General features: G+C 38.9%; 1 protein-coding gene across 3 annotated transcripts in view; it reads left to right on the top strand.

The window, feature by feature from the left end:
* The window catches only part of NCAPH (non-SMC condensin I complex subunit H), a 41,559-nt gene that overhangs the window by 432 nt on the left and 21,050 nt on the right, over positions 1–20,077 (top strand). For all 3 annotated transcript variants that reach the window (XM_020988568.2, XM_020988528.2, XM_020988532.2), the window contains exons 2-10: positions 2,351–2,483; positions 4,427–4,673; positions 4,867–4,960; positions 6,585–6,677; positions 6,933–7,071; positions 8,081–8,205; positions 13,002–13,191; positions 15,382–15,473; positions 17,589–17,788. In XM_020988568.2, coding sequence (XP_020844227.1) covers positions 2,474–2,483; positions 4,427–4,673; positions 4,867–4,960; positions 6,585–6,677; positions 6,933–7,071; positions 8,081–8,205; positions 13,002–13,191; positions 15,382–15,473; positions 17,589–17,788 — 1,190 coding nt within the window. In that variant the 5' untranslated portion in view covers positions 2,351–2,473. The remainder of the gene's footprint in view (positions 1–2,350; positions 2,484–4,426; positions 4,674–4,866; positions 4,961–6,584; positions 6,678–6,932; positions 7,072–8,080; positions 8,206–13,001; positions 13,192–15,381; positions 15,474–17,588; positions 17,789–20,077) is intronic.

Below are 20,077 nucleotides of genomic sequence, written 5' to 3'. Positions count from 1 at the left end.
AGTTATTGACCTCTCGAGAGATGGGGCATTCAGACACTGGAAAGCCCGAGCTTAAAAAAAAAGGTTTTTTATTTTAACGGAAGGGGCGCTAGGTAAAGAAAAGCTATATATTTTTGAATGTATACAGAGTCAAGAAGGAAAAAAGGGAATAAGTAGGTAAAGAGAAGGGAATGTAAATGGGGGGAGGGCGTAGAAATAGGCATTGAAGGAGTCTATTGCAGGAGGTGGTTTCTCCTGATAGTATGGGAGGAATTCAGTTTTGGGAAGTCACACAATCTCTCTTTGCTTTAGGGGAACCCCAAAAAGCCTTGCTTGTCTGTTGCCTTTTCCCACCTAAAAGGCAACTCTCCGTTTTCCGTAAACGGGCTAAGAGGATATCAGGCATAGAGCAGGTTAAATTGTAGTAGAGGACACAGAAACAATGTCACGTTTTACTTGCCCTTCCCCTGGACCACATTCCAGCCAAACTGACCTCATCAAACTGTTGCCTTCTTCATGCCTTTGCACACGTGGTCTCTCATGTTGATAATTTACCAATTCCTCTTCATCTTCACTTTAGGCACAGAGCCTCCTTACCCAAAAAGCCTTTCCTGATTTCTCCCTCCTGAATGGTTTTAATTACTTATTGAGGTAGTGCTGTACCTGTAGTTGGGAAAGCCTAAGTTCAAATCCTGACACTTCCTAGCTGTGTATCCCTGGCCAAGTTACTTAACTTTTCTGTGTGACTCAGTTTCCTCATCTGTAAAATGAGGATAATAATAGCACCTACCAGGAAATTGTTTGTGAGGGATCAAATAAGAGTAGCTTTTTTCAATGCTTAACTAAATCTCATCTACAAGAAGCCTTCCCTCTTATTGTTTCCTCTTTATCCCGTATATAAGATTTGCACTTATTTGTTAGCTTGTTGCCTTCGTCCATTAGACTGTAAATTCCTTGAGGTCAGGGACTTTTTATTTGCCTCTGTTGTGTCTTCATTTCTTAAGCACGTTGTACCTGGCAAGTAGGCTCTTAATAAATATTTATTGGCTGACTCATTAGCACAGAGGCTGGCTCATAGGTGCTTAATAAATACTCAACACCAGTGATTGGCATATAGTAGGTGCTTAATAAATGCCTTTTCTCTCCCCCTCTGCCCTTCCTTTAGGGGGATTCAGCTGTTTTCTTTTTGTTTCCTCAATGTCTAGCATAATACTGTGCACACGTTAAATGCTCATTGAATTTAATTTCCCCTTCTGGTGGGTCCCCTCCACTCTTCTCCTCTGAAGGGGAAAATCAACTCCTGCTTCTTACCTGGTGTTGCTGTTCAGGTTGCATCTGCTCTGGCTGTCACTTCTCTACTGTTTCTTTGCTTGTTTCCTTCCCAGTCAGCCCAGCTTCTGTCTTCTCTAGTGTTTGCACTTGGGGGCAAACATTGAGTGAACTCCTTGGTGCATGCCCCTTGCAAGTAATGGAACCATAAAGAAATGGTGAAAGTTGCAAAGAAGAAAAATGGGGCTTTGCCCATAGTCATGCATGGGGAGTCTTCCAGACTCAAAGTGTCCTTTCAACAATACAATCAAATGCTAGTTGACAAAGAAACATGGTGAAGATAGAGAATCCATCTATAGGATAAAAGAACTAAAATAATAGAAGGGATGGGGTTCAAGGCTGTTAAACGAGGAAGAACTACAAAGATTAGGGCTTTTCAGTTTAGAAAAAGAGTATGTCATTGGATGACTAAGATTTATACACTACAATTTACAGTGTTTTTCTCACAGGAACGTTGTAGTTGGAAATGTAAATATTAATAATCCCCATTTTAAAGATAAGAAAACAGAAGTTAAGGGACTTGCCCAAGGTCAAATGATGACATGAGCTGTAGTGGCTGGGATGAGAACCTAGGTCCTTCTGATTCCAAGGCCAGAGCCACTCATCATTTTGTTGTTCTCTCATTTGAGTCACTTTGTGACCCCATCTGGGATTTTCTTGGCAAAGATACTGGAGTGCTTTGCCATTTCCTTCTCCTGCTCATTTTATAGACAAGAAAACTGAGGCAAACAAGGTTAAGTGACTTGCCCAGGGTCACACAGCTGGTAAGTGTCTGAGGCTGGATTTGAACTCGGGAAGAGAAGTCTTCCTGACTTCAGGCTTGACACCCTGTCCACATTGTGCTACCTGGCTGCCCTCTCCCATCACTGCATTATACTAAATTCGATAAAATAGTAAAGTCTGTGGATACAGTGGGCAAACCTGGGATTTGTAATAAAAGTAACAGCTCATATTAATATAATGTGTTGCAGTTAACAAAACACTTCCTTCACAACAACCCTGTAAGGTGGTTAGTACAAGCATTGTTATCCCCATTTTACAGATAAGAAAACTGAGACTTATAGAGGTATGAAGTGACCTGCCTGACTACTAAGTGGTAAAGCCAGAACCTTATTTCACATCCAGTGCTTTTTGCATTATCCATGGTGATCTGGACAAGGGACAAATGATTGCAGGTAAGTTTGGGTCCAGTAAAAAAACATGTTACTTTAAAAAAAAATAAAGGTTTTTTTATGCCTTTTATTTTTCATCAGTCGTTTTTTGAATATACTCCTCACCAGCATGGTGAGCTTATCTGTTAAGCAAAACCAACTAACACGATAATCATAAATACCAACTTATGTAACATTCCATACCCATGGTCCTTCACCTGTCCAAGGAAAGCTAGGGGAGGGATGAGGAACACTGTGCGGTGCATTTCCTCACCCTTTCTGGATTAAGATTGCTCATTACTGTTATGTAAGTTATATAGCAATCTGACATGTTTAAGCCCCATGGACACAACTCAGCCAAGCAAACAGACTCCATTTTGGCAGCTTAGTTTCCCAGAAGAACAAAAATAGAGCAAAATGACAATTTTCGAATGTTAATAGGACCTATCCTTGTCTGAGGCTGGATTTTAAAATAAATTCCTAGAAATCTAAGATCATTGCTTCATACACAGTGAAAAATGTTCAGAATTTCCTGGGGAAAATAAACTTTTATGTCAAAAAACTCTTTGAAGTTTGAATTTTGAAGTCTGTGAAGAAGAGGTCATAGCATGTGCCAGGATTTGAGGTCTTTGAGGCTTTCAAAGAAAACTATCTGGCCTTCAGTGTTCCTTCATATTTTTTTAAAGCATCCCCTCCATAGTCAATATTGGGCAACCATAAACTGTAGTTTATATTTTAATCTAAACTCTTTCTCTACTCCTATGTAGTATTGCTTCCAGAGGTAGGATGAAGACTCCATGTTGCACTCTTTTCACCCCTCTCACTGTAAGGTCTTACCAGGACTTTTTCTTCTATCTGCAGCTCCAAGCCCCCTCCATGAGAAATTGTAATAGAGCGTTTGTTGGGGGCAGTATGTGATGTTTCTCCAATTTTTTTTTCTGGTTTTTCCTTCTCCCCATACATAGTAAATGGTACAGCTAGGAGGGGTCATCTTTGTATTTAGCATCAAATCAAATAGTATTTATGAAGTTGTATTGGGGGAGAAGAGACCTGTTGATAACAACCTTGCATGTATGCCTAATACTTAGAATAGAGAACTGTTATGCTGAAGCTTGTTATTCTCTAATTCCAGATGAATCATAGGTTAAATCATATCCCCTAGAACCCAACTGGATAAAACCTGTTACATAGAACACAGTTTCTACAGACTCTGGATCTTATTCCTCCTCTCCCCTGACGTCAGTAGTCTGAAAACAGGCTTTTTTGTATTAGCGACAATAGTATCTTCATACAATACTATCTTTACCCAGGCCCACAGCACGGATTATTCACCAGACTTCCCTGGAAAGGAAGGGAGGTATGGAGAAGGGAGCAAACATTTATTAAGAACTTACTTTGTGCTAGGCACCATGCCAAGTGCTTTGCAAAAATTATGTCATTTGATCTTTACAACAACCCTGTGAGGTAGGTGCTATTATTACCCCATTTTACAGTTGAGAGAACTGAGGGAAGATGGGTTAAGTGCCTTGCTCGAGACCATGCAGCTAGGAAGTAAGTATCTGACTCTGGGTTTGAGCATAGGTCTTTCTGACACCCGGCCCAGCATCTTATCCGCTGTGAGGCCTAGCTACTTAGGTGGGCCACGTTGACCTGTGCTTGTGGGTGAGGGTAGTTTCTATTTTTTAGTATTTGCTGCCAAGCGTCACTAGATTTTAAACTCTTTGAGGGCAGGGACTGTCTTTTGCCTCTTTTTCCTATCCTCAACACTTAGTAGAGTGCCTGGTACATAGTAGGTACTTTAAAAATGTTTATTCAGTTGATAACAGCCTGCTCGCTGTCTGTGGAATTGCTGTCTATAGTAAAGGTGGTCTAACTGGCATATAGAAAATATAGAGAGTCACCACCCTTGCTGACATTAAATGTTTTGTTTAACATAGGCTGAGTATATCATGTTTTCCCTCATTTAGTCACAATGAGCAGCGCAGGGCTTGAGACTGCCGGCCACCCCAGCAGCATTTCATCACCTGAAAGTGTGTTCCTGACCCCAACATCATCCAAACATCCACCTTTGAATATTTCTGGTACCCCTGTCCTTGAAGACTTCCCTCAGAATGATGATGAACGGGAGAGAAGGCAAAGACGGCGCTCCAGAGTTGTTGACCTACAGCTCAGTAACACAGATTCACCACATTCAGTGGCATCCCCTTCTACTAAGTGAGTGTGATTTTAGGCTTTCCATCTTAAAATGTGTTTTGGGTGGATTTTTATTCTCTGAGATTGTTACATATATTTGTATATCTCCAAGATATTTCTGTATGTGTGTGTGTGTATGTCTATGTGTATGTGTGTGCATGTGCGCACTTAATAGTGTTATCTGTCTATCTGCTTAATAGTGTTATCCTTTTAGGAAACCTGATACTCCATCGTTACTGGTCCCTAAATTTACAAATACACAGATTGCAGATCATTATTCTACCTGCATCAAGTTGTCAACTGAAAATGTGAGTATTATCCCACTGGCAAGTAGAAAGATACCCAGATTTCTTTTTAAATTTTTTTATTAATTAATTTATTTTTAGTTTTCAACATTCACTTCCATAAGCTTTTGAGTTTTAAATTTTCTCCCACTCCCCTCCCCAAGATGACGTGCAGTCTGATAATAGATTCTACTTATACATTCATATTAAACATTTTCACATTAGTCATGTTGTAAAGAAGAATTAGAGCCAATAGAAGGAACCACAAGAAAGAAGAAACAAAACAAAACAGAAGGGAAAAAAAAGAGCAAATAGTATGCTTCGATCTGCATTCAAACTCCATAGTTCTTTCTCTGGATGTGGATAGCATTTTCCATCATGAAACTTTTAGAGATGTCTTAGATCCTTGCATTGCTGAGAAGAGCTAAGTCTCTCAAAGTTAGTCACCGAACATTGTGGTTGTTACTGTGTACAATGTTCTCCTGGTCCCGCTTACTTCACTCAGCATCAGCTCATGTATTCTTTCCAATTTTTTCTGAACTCTGCTTGCTCAGCATTTCTTATAGCACAATAGTATTCCATTACATTCATATACCACAACTTGTTCAGCCATTCCCTAACTGATGGCCATCCCCTTAATTCTCAATTATTTGCCACCACAGAAAGAGCTGTTATAAATGTTTTTGTACACATGGATCCTTTTCCCATTTTTATGATCTCTTTGGGATACAGCCCTAAGGGTATGCACAGTTTTATAGCCCTTTGGGCATAGTTCTAAATTGCTCCCCAGAATGGTTGGATCAGTTCACAACTCTACCAACAATGCATTAGTGTTCCAATTTTCCCACATATTCTCCAACATTTATCATTTTCCTGTTCTGTCACATTGGCCAACCTGATAGATGTTATGTAATACCTAGATTTCTTGCCTGGAAATCTGGGGCCCTTGTGCTTTCTTCTGTAATAGTGATAGGTGGTTGCAATAATAGCATCTCCATTAGCTCATTTGATTCTTCCAACTACTTTGTGGACATTATCATTGTTCCTATTTTATAGGCAAGAAGACTGAGACTCAGGCAGATTAAGTGACTCTTAGTGGCAGAGCCAGGACTCCCCTCTTAGACTTTTGACTGTACTATGTCTATTACTTTTTCTCTGCATCAAAATCCTTCTATCTGTGATTAGTCTCCCTGACACTTTGATTTTCCTCTGAGACATCAATCAAGTTAGTCAGGTGCTCTTTGCTTCATTTTCTTCTTTATGAAATGGGGTGACTGATATTACTTAGAGTCAAGTTTGTAATACTAGCTTTAACATTTCACTGTAAAAGGCTATGATCTGTAGTAATTTCATAATTTTATTCTGTAAGGTATTTTTCTTAGTGTGCAGGCATTGCTACATGGCCCTTTTAGCCACCTCCTGATGAGTTTTCTGTTTTGCCTGTCATTTACCTATGCTACCTCTGCTCAGTTATATGTGGTGAGGTTGTGCATCTGGTTAAGCTGTTTTGAGCACTTCAGGGTGCAGTCAAGTCTAGGGACAAGGACTATGTTCTTAAGAGTCTTCCTCTGAGGTGGCCTCATTTGGCCTCACTTAGGAGTTGGAACAAACTTTTCTGTAATTTTCTGGCTTTTTTTTTCTTCTTTAGAAAATCACCACCAAGAATGCTTTTGGTCTGCACTTGATTGATTTTATGACCGAAATTCTCCAAGAAAAAGACTCTCAACAGACCAACTTTAAGGTGAGGATAACCTATCAACCTTTTGTATTTTCAGCTGAAGGAGAGGCTGTGTCTAGGAATGCTAAACTCCTGATGTGGGGCAGTTTTGTAATCAGTACTTTAAGTGAGATGGAATACCTTATCTTCTGTAGCTTTGCTTCTCTGTCATCATGCCTAAACACCTTTTTTTTTTTTCAGAGGCACTGGAATCATTAGCTTGTAGCCTGCAGCTTTTTCCTTCATGTTCTCACACGCAGCTCTTGCTTGTTTCCCCAGGTAGCTGCCGGCACCCTGGATGCCAGCACCAAGATCTATGCTGTTCGAGTAGATGCTGTCCATGCTGATGTGTACAGAGTACTTGGTGGGCTAGGCAAAAGTGCTCCCTCTGCAGAAGGAGCAGGCAGTCAGGAGGCAGGTGGGTTGGGGGTTTGGGTTCTTGAAAGGTGGGAGCAGAAGTTTACTCTGTGTATTTCTCTATCAAGGCAATTGTGCTGTCAAGTTAATTGATTTCAGAAGCAGAATGAAGTCAAGCATAACTCTTTGAAGAAATGTGACCGATTTTAAAACATAGAAGAGATAGGGGTCTGTTATAAAAGAGATTGGAGAACTTCCACGTGAAGAAGATACTCAGATGCTAAAATTATTTTGCATAGAAAAAGCATGAGAAGCCATTAAACCTTGACCAATTATGAAAGTCCCAGCCCAAATGCCTTTTAAAAAATGGGAAGCCTGAAGATGCCAAAGGGCATCTAACTCTGTGATATATTGGTTAGAAAGAAGTACTTAAGCAGGGCAGCTTTGAAGACTACAGGTTGAACCTATTTTGTACTTAAGTACATGCAAACTGTAAGTAATAGAAATCTGTAGTTTCATGTAATCCTTTTACCCTGGTCTACTATGTATACGGAAATGCCCATTTTATTTGGTATTTGTTTAGTTTAGAATAAAAGTAAAGTTAAAAAATAAACCCAAACCATTTAGTTGTTTAGTTACTGGAGGCACCTGCTGATACATGTGTTGGTTTTGAAAAGATTTAGTAATTGTTGGACATTTGATACCTGTTCAGATCATTTCAGCTCTAGGGCACAGATTAAAAGCTTTCAGGAAACAGGAATTCCCCTTCTAACAACAAATATCCTATTACCCACTAATGAGTGAGCCATCTTAGTCTCTGAGTCAAGAGGTATGTCTGCAACTGAAAATTCATCTGCAGTATATGGAGAAACAAACACTAAACCGATGTGGTATCTAAGTTTTTATGTTAGTGTATTGTGGATTAGGCAGGTCTGGTACCTGGAGCTGACGTCACATGCTGAAGCTAAGCCCCTCTTTTATACTGAGGCACTTTTATGATTCCCCGGCTCATTTATCTACTTAGTGGTGAGTCTGCTTCCTGGTGGTACAGTCTTCTCTTATTCTTTTAGATGAAAGTACTGCTGCACCAGGGACCATCAAAAAAGTCCAGAAACCCAAGAAGAAGCACCAGGGTAAAACTATTGAACAGAATCTAAACAACATCAATGTCTCGGAGGCAGATCGAAAATACGAGGTGAGGGAACAGAGGCATAAAATTGGCCCCTTGATCACCCCAATCAAATCTTTGATTACTTCATTCCTTTCTGTTTGTCCTCCTTGCATGTCTGCTTATAGATAGGATGCTTATTAAATCTGTATGTGATCACAAACTAGATAACAGAAACATGATCTCAGTAGACCAGAATAATGAGCCAAATCTAATAAGGTTAAATTTCATCCAGGATTAATATAAAGTTGTGCACTTTAAAAAATCATTTATTTATTTATTTATTTAAATGTATTTATTTTTAGCTTTTGACAACATTCACTTTTATAACATTTTTGAGTTTAAATTTTCCGCCTTCCCCAATACATGTACAATTATATTAAATGTATTTCCACGTTAATCATGTTGTGAAAGAAGAATCAGAACAAAAGGGAAAAACCACGAGGAAGGGGGAAAAAAAAGAGGGAAAATAGTATGCTTTGATTTGCATTCAGACTCCATAGTTCTTTCTCTGGATGTGGATACCATTTTCCATCATGAAACTTTTGGAATTGTTTTAGATCCCCGCATTGCTCAGAAGAGCTAAGTCTATCAAAGTGGTCATTGCACAGTGTTGCAGTTACTGTGTACAGTGTTCTCTTGGTTCTGCTCACTTCACTCAACATCAGTTCATGCATTCTTTCCAGGTTTTTCTGAAGTCTGCTTGCTCATCATTTCTTATAGCACAATAGTATTCCATTACATTCATATGCTACAACTTGTTCAGCCATTCCCCAGTTAATGGGCATCCTTTCAATTTCTAATTCTTTGCCACCACAAAAAGCTGCTATAAATATTTTTGTACGTGTGGGTCCTTTTTCCTTTTTTATGATCTCTTTGGGATAGACCTAGAAGTGATATTGCTGGGTCAAAGAGTGTGCTCAATTTTATAGCCCTTTGGGCATATGAACTTAAATTTTTAAAGAAATGTTCAGTGGTTTTTCAGTCATGCCTGACTCTTCGTGAATCCATTTGGGGTTTTCTTGGCAAAGATACTAGAGTGGTTTGCCATTTACTTCTCCAGCTCATTTGACAGATGAGGAAACTGAAGCAAATAGGGATGAGTGACTTGCCCAAGGTCACACAGCTAGTAAGTGTCTGAGGCTGGATTAGAACTCGGGAAAAGGAGTCTTCTTGACCCCAGGCCCAGCACTCTATCCGCTTTGCCACCTACTTGCCCTTTAAAGAAATAGACCATATAATCATAGGATGGGACCAATGCATACATATGATAAAAAGACCTATTTCAGCACATTATGAAGAACTCTTTAGTAAGTAGATCTGTCCAACAATGGAAAGAGTTGACTTGTAAGGTAGTGATTCTTCATTACTTGAAGAATTCAAATGCAACTGAGAGGACAGTTTAACAGTGATGTTGCAGAAAAGACTCCTCCATGGGGTATTTGGACAAGACTAACGTGTCTTTGAAGGTTGAGATTCTATCTTTTATAAATTTGGAGAATCTGGGACTTGATTTGTAATGTTCATCTGCTGTGCCTGTTTAAGTATTTATGTACTATTAACAATAGAATCACCAACTTAAGTAATGTGAACCGAAAGGGCTGTCATTGCCCTTTACTAACTGACAGTTATTGGAGGGAATGACATTTTGATGTAATGAAAGTACTGATCGACAGATCATAGTTATTATTTACCAACCTCTGTAGCAACTCTCATAGGACCTGGGCCTATTGCAATGAAAATTTTTTATGGGGTTGAGGGGATTGGACAAGAATTATATGTAGTTAACATTTTAATTTTTGAATGCAAATGAGTCCCGAAAATGCTGTTGCCTTCTTAAATAGGCTAACTTTTGCCTCTATAACATTGTTTATATTACAAATAACTCCTTCCTCCCCAGATGAATTCTGAATTTTGGGTTGTGGAGTAGAAATAGATTTCAGAATTTTTGTCAGACTCTATGACTTAAAAGTTAAGCATTTCATACCTAATCTAAATAGTAGTTAATTAGCAAATGAAAAGAAACTGTTTGAGCTTTCCTGGAGGAAATATTTAGGCACAAACTGCCCAACTTGCTTTCTTATCAAATAATAATAATAATAATAATAAATCAGCTAACACTTATATAGCACTTTAAGGTTTGCAAAAGTCTTTGCAAATATTGTTTTATTTTATCTTCACAACAACCCTGAGAGGTAAATGCTATTGTTATTATTAGATGCTAGCTGCCTCTAATGGAGTGGATAGAGTTCTAGGCATAGAGTCAGGAAGACCTGAGTTTAAATCCAACCTCAGACACTTAATAGCTGTGTGATCCTGGGCAAATCCTGTTTGTCCCAGTTTCTTCAGCTGGATAATAGCATCATCTACCCACAGGGTTGTTGTGAGGATCAAATGAGATATTTATTATATACTTAGAGTAGCGCCTGGCACATAGTAGGCACTATATAAATGCCTATTCTCTTCCCTCTTTTCCCTTCCTCATTTTACATATAAGGAAATTGAGGCAGGCAGAAGTTAATTGACTTACCCAGGGTCATACTGTAAGTGTCTGTGACAGGATTTTTTTTTTTTAATTAGTGGTCATTTTCGTGAATGGTTTGGACCTATGGTTCTTGATTTTGGGCAGTAGGGAATGATAAAGGGAATTGAAGGACAGTTGCTGTTTTGTGTCAGGAAATAAGGGAGACAGCATGGTGCAGTAGAAAAGGCATTGAATTTGTAGTCAGATGAGGACCTGGTTTATAATCCTGGGGCTACTACTTTTGTTACCTTGGGCAAGCTGCATGACCTTTTGGGGCCTTAGTTTCCTCATTTGCAAAGCAGCGGAGTTGGACTAGGTGAGCTGCAATATTTCTTCTAGCTCTAAATCTCAGTTGAGTGGTATAATGCTTTGAGAAAAGCACAAGGTTAGGAGATGAGTTAGCTGGGTTCTTGTTCCACCTCAATCACTATGTGACCCATGACAAGTCACTTAACTTCTCTCAGCTCAGTTTCCTCATCTGTACAGTGGAAATAATAATACTTACACTGTCTCTGTGTTATTATCTTTTCCAAACCTTGGATTTTGTTCCTTTAAAATTTTTTATTGATAGTTTTTGTTTTTATATCTCCAAGTACTTCTTCCTGGAAACCTATTTCTTGGAACAAAGAATGAAAAAGAAATGGAAGAAAAAGCAGTTCGGCACAACTAACCTTTACTAGTTTGACAGCATTCCACACCTGTCACCTCCCACCTCCTGCAAGGAAGGCAGGGGATGCATTTCTTCCTCTTCAGGGCAAGCATTAACGTTACAGTTACTTATTGTTCAGTTTCTTTTTGTTGTCGTTCTTTTCATTTACATTATTGTAGTCATTGTGTATATTGTTTTCCTGATTCTGCTTGTTTCACTTTGTATTAATTCATATGTCTTCCCATGTTTCTCTATATTTATGGGTCATCATTTCTTACCTTGAAATAAAATTTCATTCCATTTATGTACCACAGTTTGTTTAGTTGTCCCTCAATAAATGGGCAATTACTTGCTTCCATTTCTTTGCTATTGTGAAAAGAACTGCTATAAATGTTTTGATGTGTATTGGACCTTTCTTTTTATCTTTGGGCAAGCAAATTGACTAATTCTTTCAGTACCTTGGGACATAGTATGTCAAAGGCATGGAGCTACTCTTACTGTCTCCCTGCTCCTCTTGGAGCCTTTTTTATTCAGTCTCATTCAGGTAATCAATCATTGATTGAGCACCTCCTCTGTGCCAGGCACTGTGAGTCCTTCTCTTGGACAGAAGCAAAATAGAAGTGGAGTTGTTTTGCTTTCCCTCAGTTCACATCCTTTCCACCTTGAGCAGTGGACCTATCCCTTTTTGAAACCTTCTTTTTTCCCCAATATAACTTAAAATCCTTTTTTGTTATCTTAATGCTTTCTCATTAGCTTCCATTCATTTTGAAGCTTTTTTTAAGGATTTTGCCATCCTTTTGTATTAATCTTCTATAACTTGTTTTACTTCTGCCTTCTGTGCATGCCTTTATAGATTGCCTTGGTCAGTGAATTCCCTGTGCATCTGTATTGATCTCTTTAGATTATTTCCTTTCTTTTTCATGGAGATTTACAGAATTTTATAAATTTTTCATTCGGCAGAATTTATCGTAACTACATTGGTAAAGAAGTGTTAGAATGAAGCCTTAGACAAGAAACAATTTATTCCATAGAATTGTATACTGTAATGGTCTAGTTTGAAATGGGATGATTGTTACCTGGATAAAGAATTGAGAAAGCATTTCTTGTGTAGATTTTGTCTTTTATAGAGAGCCAGATTGAAAAATTACACAGTGTTATTATTGGCATCTGCTTGAGCATAGAAATAGCTTTGTTAGACCCTTTTAAATTTTTTAAATTATATTTGTTTGGAAGGCATTTTACCCGTATTAGTTAGTTTCTTTCAAAGCCAAGGTGAACCTTAACCCCAACCCTGCCCAGATATGTTGTTATTGTTCAGTTGTGTCCTACTTTTCATGACCCCATGGACCATAGCACTCCAGGCCCTTCTGTCCTCCACTATCTCTCCAAGTCTGTCTAAGCTCATGTTCATTGCTTCTATGACAATATCTATCCATCTCATCCTTTGCTGTCCTCTTCTGCCTTCAATCTTTCCCTACATCAGGATCCTTTCCAATGAGAACTATCTTCTCATTATTATGTGGCCAAAGTATTTAAGTGTCCAGATTTGAGTGCTGTCCAAATGAATGCGGTTTTACTATGATTTTATTTGTCTTGTCATCGCTGTCTGTTTCTCAGTCATATTATTATATCTTTTGTATTTGCACTCAGATTGATCCCATGTTTCAGAAGACGGCCGCCTCATTTGATGAGTGTAGCACTGCTGGGGTATTTCTCTCTAGTCTTCGGTGTTCTGACTATAGGAGTGAGCTCCTTTTTCATTCCGATGTCCGGCCTCTCTCCACTGCAGAGCCTCTCAAGTTCCCAGCTTTAGGGTCGGTGGAAGTAACAGATTTAAAAAGTAGGTACAAATATTGCCCCCAACAAGGGTATTTAAATCACAAACAAAACTGATTCCAAGCACTTAGAATTAAAATTCTGGGTTTAAGTTCCAGCACTGTCACTTTATTAGCTTTGAGACCTTGGGCAGGTTGTTTAAACTCTTTGGACTCCGATTTCTTCATCTTTAAAATGGAAAAGAATACCTGCCTTCCTCACCTCACAGGGTTGCTGTGAGGCTTCAATGGGATAATTATGTAAAGCACTTTGCAGTCTTAAAGTGACAGATAAATATCAGCTGTTACTATTTGTGAGGATCAAATGGGATATCAAGGTATGTTAAAGTGCTTTATAGACATAAAGTGCTACACAGATGTCAGTAGTTGTTGTTATCTCTATGCCACTGGTTCCTATGTGGTGTCTGTTGAGGATCAGAGAACTTGCATTAAATTATGTGTCTTGTTTGCATCAAGTATTGTAGGGACCCCAAAGGAATGGTCAGTTAAATCACAGATTTTTTTTCCCCTGGCAAATCAAGCCTCAAACAATTTCAGTGAATGGTTTGATATTCATTGCAATTTGGTGCAGATGTTCATTATAAACCAGAGCTGTGTTGAAGAATCACTCAGAGCATAGCAATTTCTAGCTTAATCAAAACATGGCTTTATTACTTACCTGTAACTCTTACAAAGAGTATATTTCAGCATAGAAAGGCATACTGTGGAGAAGTTTGTTATCCAACTGGGCAATGCTAGACATTTTTATACCCCTGGAAGGATTAAAATTAAATGGGTTTTGGATGAGATAAATGGAGAGGTACAGAGTTGGGAGATGATGGAGTTATACAAAATGGAATTACAGAGGCTCACCAGCTGTGGAGGAGGTAGATATTGGGATGTTCCAAGAAAGAAGAAAGTACTAGTGGGTAATTGATTACAGCAAGTAGTACAAGCACTTCTGTCGTGCTGAAGAATGCAAAATTTCCCATGGGAAAAAATAACTTTTTCCTACTAGAATTTTTTCAGGTTAGCAATACCTATCCTACCCATCTGCCTTTGCAGTAATATCCAGGTCTCTAGAAGCACAACAATAAGACAAGCTTAAAGTTTTAATTCCACAGCTTCTTAGGGATTAGTTTCCATATTCATATCGCAGAACCTTCAGATAACTGTAGAACTTTAGAGTTTGGATCTAGAATAGGGGCCTCAAGATACAGGTCACTGTCTGGAAAGGTTTGCTTATAGAGAAATGTTTGCCAGTCAGTACAGGAGTTTCACAGGAAGTGAGACTTGAACATCTCCAGGGTGATTTAGTTCAGATCTTTTTGGGATTCCCCTTTTGCCACTCAGAATTCTCACAGAGACTCTGGAACTGACCTACATCTTCTGAAGATCCCCTTAATGTCCTGTTGATTCCCCAGTCATACTAGAAGATCACCCTCTTTTCCACCCATCCCCCTCCCTCTGGCATTAGTAGGGTGGGGAAAAGATCTCCTGAGCTTAATAGTCCAAACCCCAATGTATACTTTTATGTTAGACTGGGGTTGTGGTAGTTATAAGCCAGAGGCATCCCATAGATAGGTACCCATTAGACAGACACTTGGGTTGCAGATTAGCCCCCTGCTTCACATTTATACCATGCATAAAATTTATGAAATATGCCATGACATTTGGCCCACCCCTGGGGTCTACCCAATAGGTAGAGTCCCTGTTCCTAGAACATACCTTTTCTCGTTTGTGTCTCTTTTCTAAGGTGTGACTCCTGTCCAAAATATTTGCAAGTATTCATTGTAAATTTGGGTATTATCATATTTCCTCCTGAGGTAGGCAAACTTTAGCTGATTTAAGAACCAAAATAGGATTCTAGGATTGGCCACAAATTCCTAAGGCATCCTTTTAGGTTCTCTAGTTCCAGTGTAGGGCTTACAAGTTTTCTGGAAGAAAAAGTCGGTGCTTGAGAGTACTTTCTGAGAATAGTGCATAAACTCTTCTCCAGAGAATGTGTACACGTGCTCGAATATGCACATTGCAGAAGGCCAATTCCAGCTGACTAAAAATACACAAAGCTGGCTTTCAGCCACTTTTGTTGGTAACTTTGATACAATGCCCTCAGCCAGAATATAACGAGTATATCATTTTCATTTTGACATTGATTTGAAATAGATGAGGAAAGTAATTTATTTGACTTTAAATCCCTGTGATCTTCCCGCCAGCTGCGCTGCTGCAGTGTGTGGAGGAGCGCCAGATTTGCCCTTCACTGGCTGAGTTCCAGTTTTCTAAGTGGGACAGTGACGCTCTTACTGAGGTATAGTAAACTTTTGGTGTAATTGCTCTGGGTGAGTCCCAGAGTGTGTACTTGTGGTATGGTTGCATGTGCCCAGCATTCTCAGTGTCCAAGATTAGTTCAGTCAGATGGGAACCAAAACTCTGTGAAACTCATTCTTATTTAACCAGTTGTAGGGAAAATATTTCCTTTGGCACGTTTGTAGGAACAAAAACCCGAAGGGTAACACAAATAGTCCTGTGTTGTTGTAAAATGAAATGAATTCTGGAATTTTTCTTGTTATCCTTTCTCCTCTGCTTCATGGTGGTGAGGTGGCCCTGCTTAAGTGAAGCCTTAGTAGGATTAATTCTCTGTTGCTGATTATCCCAATAGCCTCTGTGCTCTGAGGCTGCTCTGTAAGCTTCAGGAATTTCCTGCTCTTTGAGGTTATGTCCCTTGGCACAGAGCTTCCTGAGAAATCATGATGTGTAAAGCTTTCCTTTATTTATTTTTAGCTAGGCCCCTTTAGCCTCCTCATTAAAATTAAGAAAACAAATGGTCTCCATGGAAAATTGTTTTCCCTAAAACATGTAGTTTGTGGATTTGAATTCCTGTTTCATGTTCTACATTATGCGCCTGGCAACAGCACAGCTCCATTCTGTATTGTGCCTTATAAACTTCCTCAGCTCTTTATTTATGGCAAGTATGCTGGGCTTAGAAGTAGGAGTAGGACAGTGGTACAAAGAGAGCAATGGAGCAATTAAGACATGTGGGAAAAGAATAGCATTTTTAACTAAAATTTAAAAATGAGAAGATGCAGTGAGTCTGTTGAAAAAATGATTATCAGCTTACTGAGAGAGGAGTGACTAGGTCACTTGATCAGGGGCTCTTTTTTTTTTCTCATTTTATTTTGTTTCTTTTCTCAATTACATGCAAAAATGTTTAACATTCTTGTTTTTAAAATTTTGAGTTCCAAATTCTCTCCTTCCTCTCCCTCCTTGAGAAGGCAAGCAATTTGATATAGATTATATGTGTGCAAAACATTTCTATATTAGCCATGTTGTAAAAAAAAAAAAAGACACCCCCCCCAAAAAAAAAACAAACCAAAAAAACTAAAACCAACCAAGAAAAATAAAGTTTAAAAAAGTATGCTTTGAGTGGATAGAGCACTGGCTGTGGAGTCAGGAGGACCTGAGTTCAAATCCAGCCTCAGACACAACACTCACTAGCTGTGTGACTCTGGGCAAGTCACTTAACCCCAATTGCCTTGTATGTTTTTTAAAAAAATGGGATGCTTTGATCTGCATTCAGACTCCATCAGTTTTTCCTCTGGATGTGGATAGCATTTTTCATTATAAGTCCTTTGGAATTGTCTTGGATCATTGTATTGCTGAGAATAGCTAAATCATTCACAGGTGATCATTATACAATATTGCTGTTACTATATACAATGTTCTGGTTCTACTCACTTTACTTTGTATCAGTTCATATAAACCTTCCTAGATTTTTCTTTCTTTCTTTCTTTCTTTTTTAAGACGATTGGGGTTAAGTGACTTGCACAGGGTCACACAACTAGTAAGTGTCAAGTGTTTGGTCTGAGGCGGGATTTGAACTCAGGTCCTCCTCACTGCAGTGCCGGTGCTCTATCCACTGCACCACCTAGCTGCCCCTTTCCCAGGTTTTTCTAAAAACATCCTGCTCCTAATTTCTTAGAGTACAACAGTATTCCATCACAGTCATATACCACCACTTACCTGTTCAGCTATTCCCCAGTTGATGGGCATCCCCTCAATTTACAATTCTTTATCACCACAAAAAGAGCTGCTGTAAATATTGTGCATAATTTGCATTTCTCTAATCGAAAGTGATTTAAAGCATTTTGATCAGGGGTTCTTAACCAAGAGTCTACAGACCTTTTGGGGGTCTGTGGATAGTTTTTTTGTGGGGGCAGGTTTGGATAGGGGAAAATATTGCACGTTTATTTTCACTGTTTTATTCTATTACTCAAATTACCATTTCCTTTCATTATGAATTAAAAAAACAACAAAACACATTCTGAGAAGAGATCCATGGGCTTCACCAGACTGCCAAAGGGGTCCATAGCACAAAAAAGGTTAAGAATCCCAAGTGTTGATATATTCTTTATGTTCTTTTTAGTCTTTGTCGGTTCTGGTTGACAAGTTTAAGAAGAGCGATCAAGTATTTGATATTAATTCTGAGATTGAAGATAGTGATAGTGAGGAGTGTGCTGGTGTGCCTCTGGAAGATGACTTTGATGCAGACATTCATGATCAAACAGCAGGAGGGGATCCTGAGTTCAGAAGTCGCCGGAAGTCTTCTGAATTCCAAAATGCCAGGTAAAATGAAAGAAAAAGACTTTGGGAGCAAAGGGAGATTTTTTTGTGAGCTCTTCACATCAGTTTTTAGTAGATTTCCTTTGGGGATATTTGACTCCAGCCATATTTTGATGGGAAGATGGTATGCTACATTTCAGATAGTGCCAGGTTGCAGTTTTTTACCTTTCAGTAAGACTCAGCATAAACTGGTAGGAAGTTGCCTTGAACATTTTGTCTGTGAAAGAAAGCTCCATCCTTATAAATAACAACTCCATCACATATTGTGAACATACAAAGTCTGAACCTGATTGAATGAGTCAAGCAGCTGTTGGGGAGGGAAAAAGGGATCCATAGGACACAGTTCATCAGTCATTCCTTTTAGTGGCATGTGGACCCTAAAGGTCTTCACATAGCTGCCAAAATAATTTTCCTTAGTGTGATCTTGTAATTCGCTTGACTAAGAACCTTAGTGGCTCCCTGTGACGTCTAGGGTAAAATAAAACTCCTGGCATTTAAAGTCAGAGTTTATTTCACGTTGTTTCCCTTCATAAAGTGTTTCAGCCAAACTTGCTGTTACTTAAACTCAGTATTCTACCTCCCCCCTCTGTGATTTTCTATAAGTTATCCTCATTCCTGAAAAATACTCCTTCCTTACGTTCATCTCTTAGGATTCCTAGGTCCCTCCCATCAAGGCTTAGCTTGTGTGTCGCCTCCTATGGGAAGCCTTTTGTGATCCCTTTAGTGTTCTCTTCAGCCTCAAATTATCATAGATTTATATGTTTACATGTTGTATCTACTCCAGTAGAATGTAATATCCTGGAGGGCATGGACCATCATTTGTTTGTCTTTGTATCCCCAAGGCCTAGAGATTTACTTATGTGCTGTCCTGGGGACTCTGTACCCCACCCCACACACACACACACACACACACACACACACACACACACACACACACACACAATCAAGTGCTTTTTCCTGCTTCTTGTTCTAGGTTCAAAAAGTTATACTCTGCCTTCAGTGCTTCCACTTCCTTTTGAAAGATGGACTTATCAATGAGGCATATCAAGAATTGATCAGATACTCTGCTTTTAGTAGAGTGAGACTTCCAGCAGAAGTCTGTTTAGTTGAAGCTGCCCCATGTCACTACAGTAGCATCACTATGGCAGTTTTGTGATCTGCATCAGGAAAGCACCATCTACATCTTTCATCAAGTTGAACAGTCTGTAGTGTATTTTCATGACATCGTTTCTCTTTCTCTTTTCTTTTCCGCAGAGTGGACTCTATCATGTTTCTTCTCTCAGGTCTGTAGATTTCCACATAGAGAGAGATACATCTTTTGGATAGGTAGTACCTTTATCTGTCACTTCTATATGATCTTTTCTTTGGAAAAACATATATGCTTTTATTATCGGTAGTGAGCATGATCCCAGCAAATTTTGGTGATACCCATGAGGGTCATATTTTGTTCTCTAAAAGAAAATCTTAAGTTCACTTTATTCATTACCCACACTTTGTGCATTGAAATATAGATATCTGAGGTTGTAAATGTGGTTTCCAGTGCCTTGTTATTTCTTCCTGTGAATTGTTGGTTATCTCCTCCACTATTTTTATCTCTTGTCTGATGGACTTCCCAAGTTTGTTGTTGTTTAATCCATCCCAAGTTTTTTTTATTTGTTTTTTTGATCCCTACCAAGTTTTACATCCTTGCCCATAGCAGAGTGTAAGCTCCTTGAGGGCAAGTACTGTTTAATTTTTGTCTTTGTATTCCCAGCATCTAACATACCACCTGGTAATAGTAAGTACTTAATAAACATTTGTTGAATTGAATTGAAATGAATCTAAGCAGTGGGCACTGAGGATACAGAAGTGAAAACTGTGCAGTTCCTATTCTCAAGAAGCTTATGGTTGAGTTGGTATGATCAGGTAACACATATAGCCGCAAAAGTATGATACAGGGTAGAATCTGATAAGGGCAAAGAGAGGGATCTAGACAAAATATCATAAGAAATATAATAAGGGAAAGATTACTTTCCACAGGCAGAATCAGGGAAAATTTTGAGGGGGATGTGTCATGTCACCTGTGCTTGGCCTTGAAAGAAGAGAAGGATTTCAATATGCTGAGATATTTTACTTTTTTTTTTTCCAGTCTGAGATTTAAAGAGACTGTTCCAGGCAAGGGACCAGGAAGGGTAGGATTCATTTGAAGTTAGATATCATCATTTTGTAACGGACCTACTTAGCACAGTTTCATTACTTCCATTAGTGCCGCTTAATAAATGGTAGTAGGATGGTGTTGCTGATCTAGGATTT

Source organism: Phascolarctos cinereus, unplaced genomic scaffold, assembly GCF_003287225.1.
Source record: "Phascolarctos cinereus isolate Bilbo 61053 unplaced genomic scaffold, phaCin_HiC Scaffold_2;HRSCAF=192, whole genome shotgun sequence".
NCBI classification, from domain to species: domain Eukaryota; kingdom Metazoa; phylum Chordata; class Mammalia; order Diprotodontia; family Phascolarctidae; genus Phascolarctos; species Phascolarctos cinereus.
This window is presented reverse-complemented; position numbering and strand designations above follow the sequence as displayed.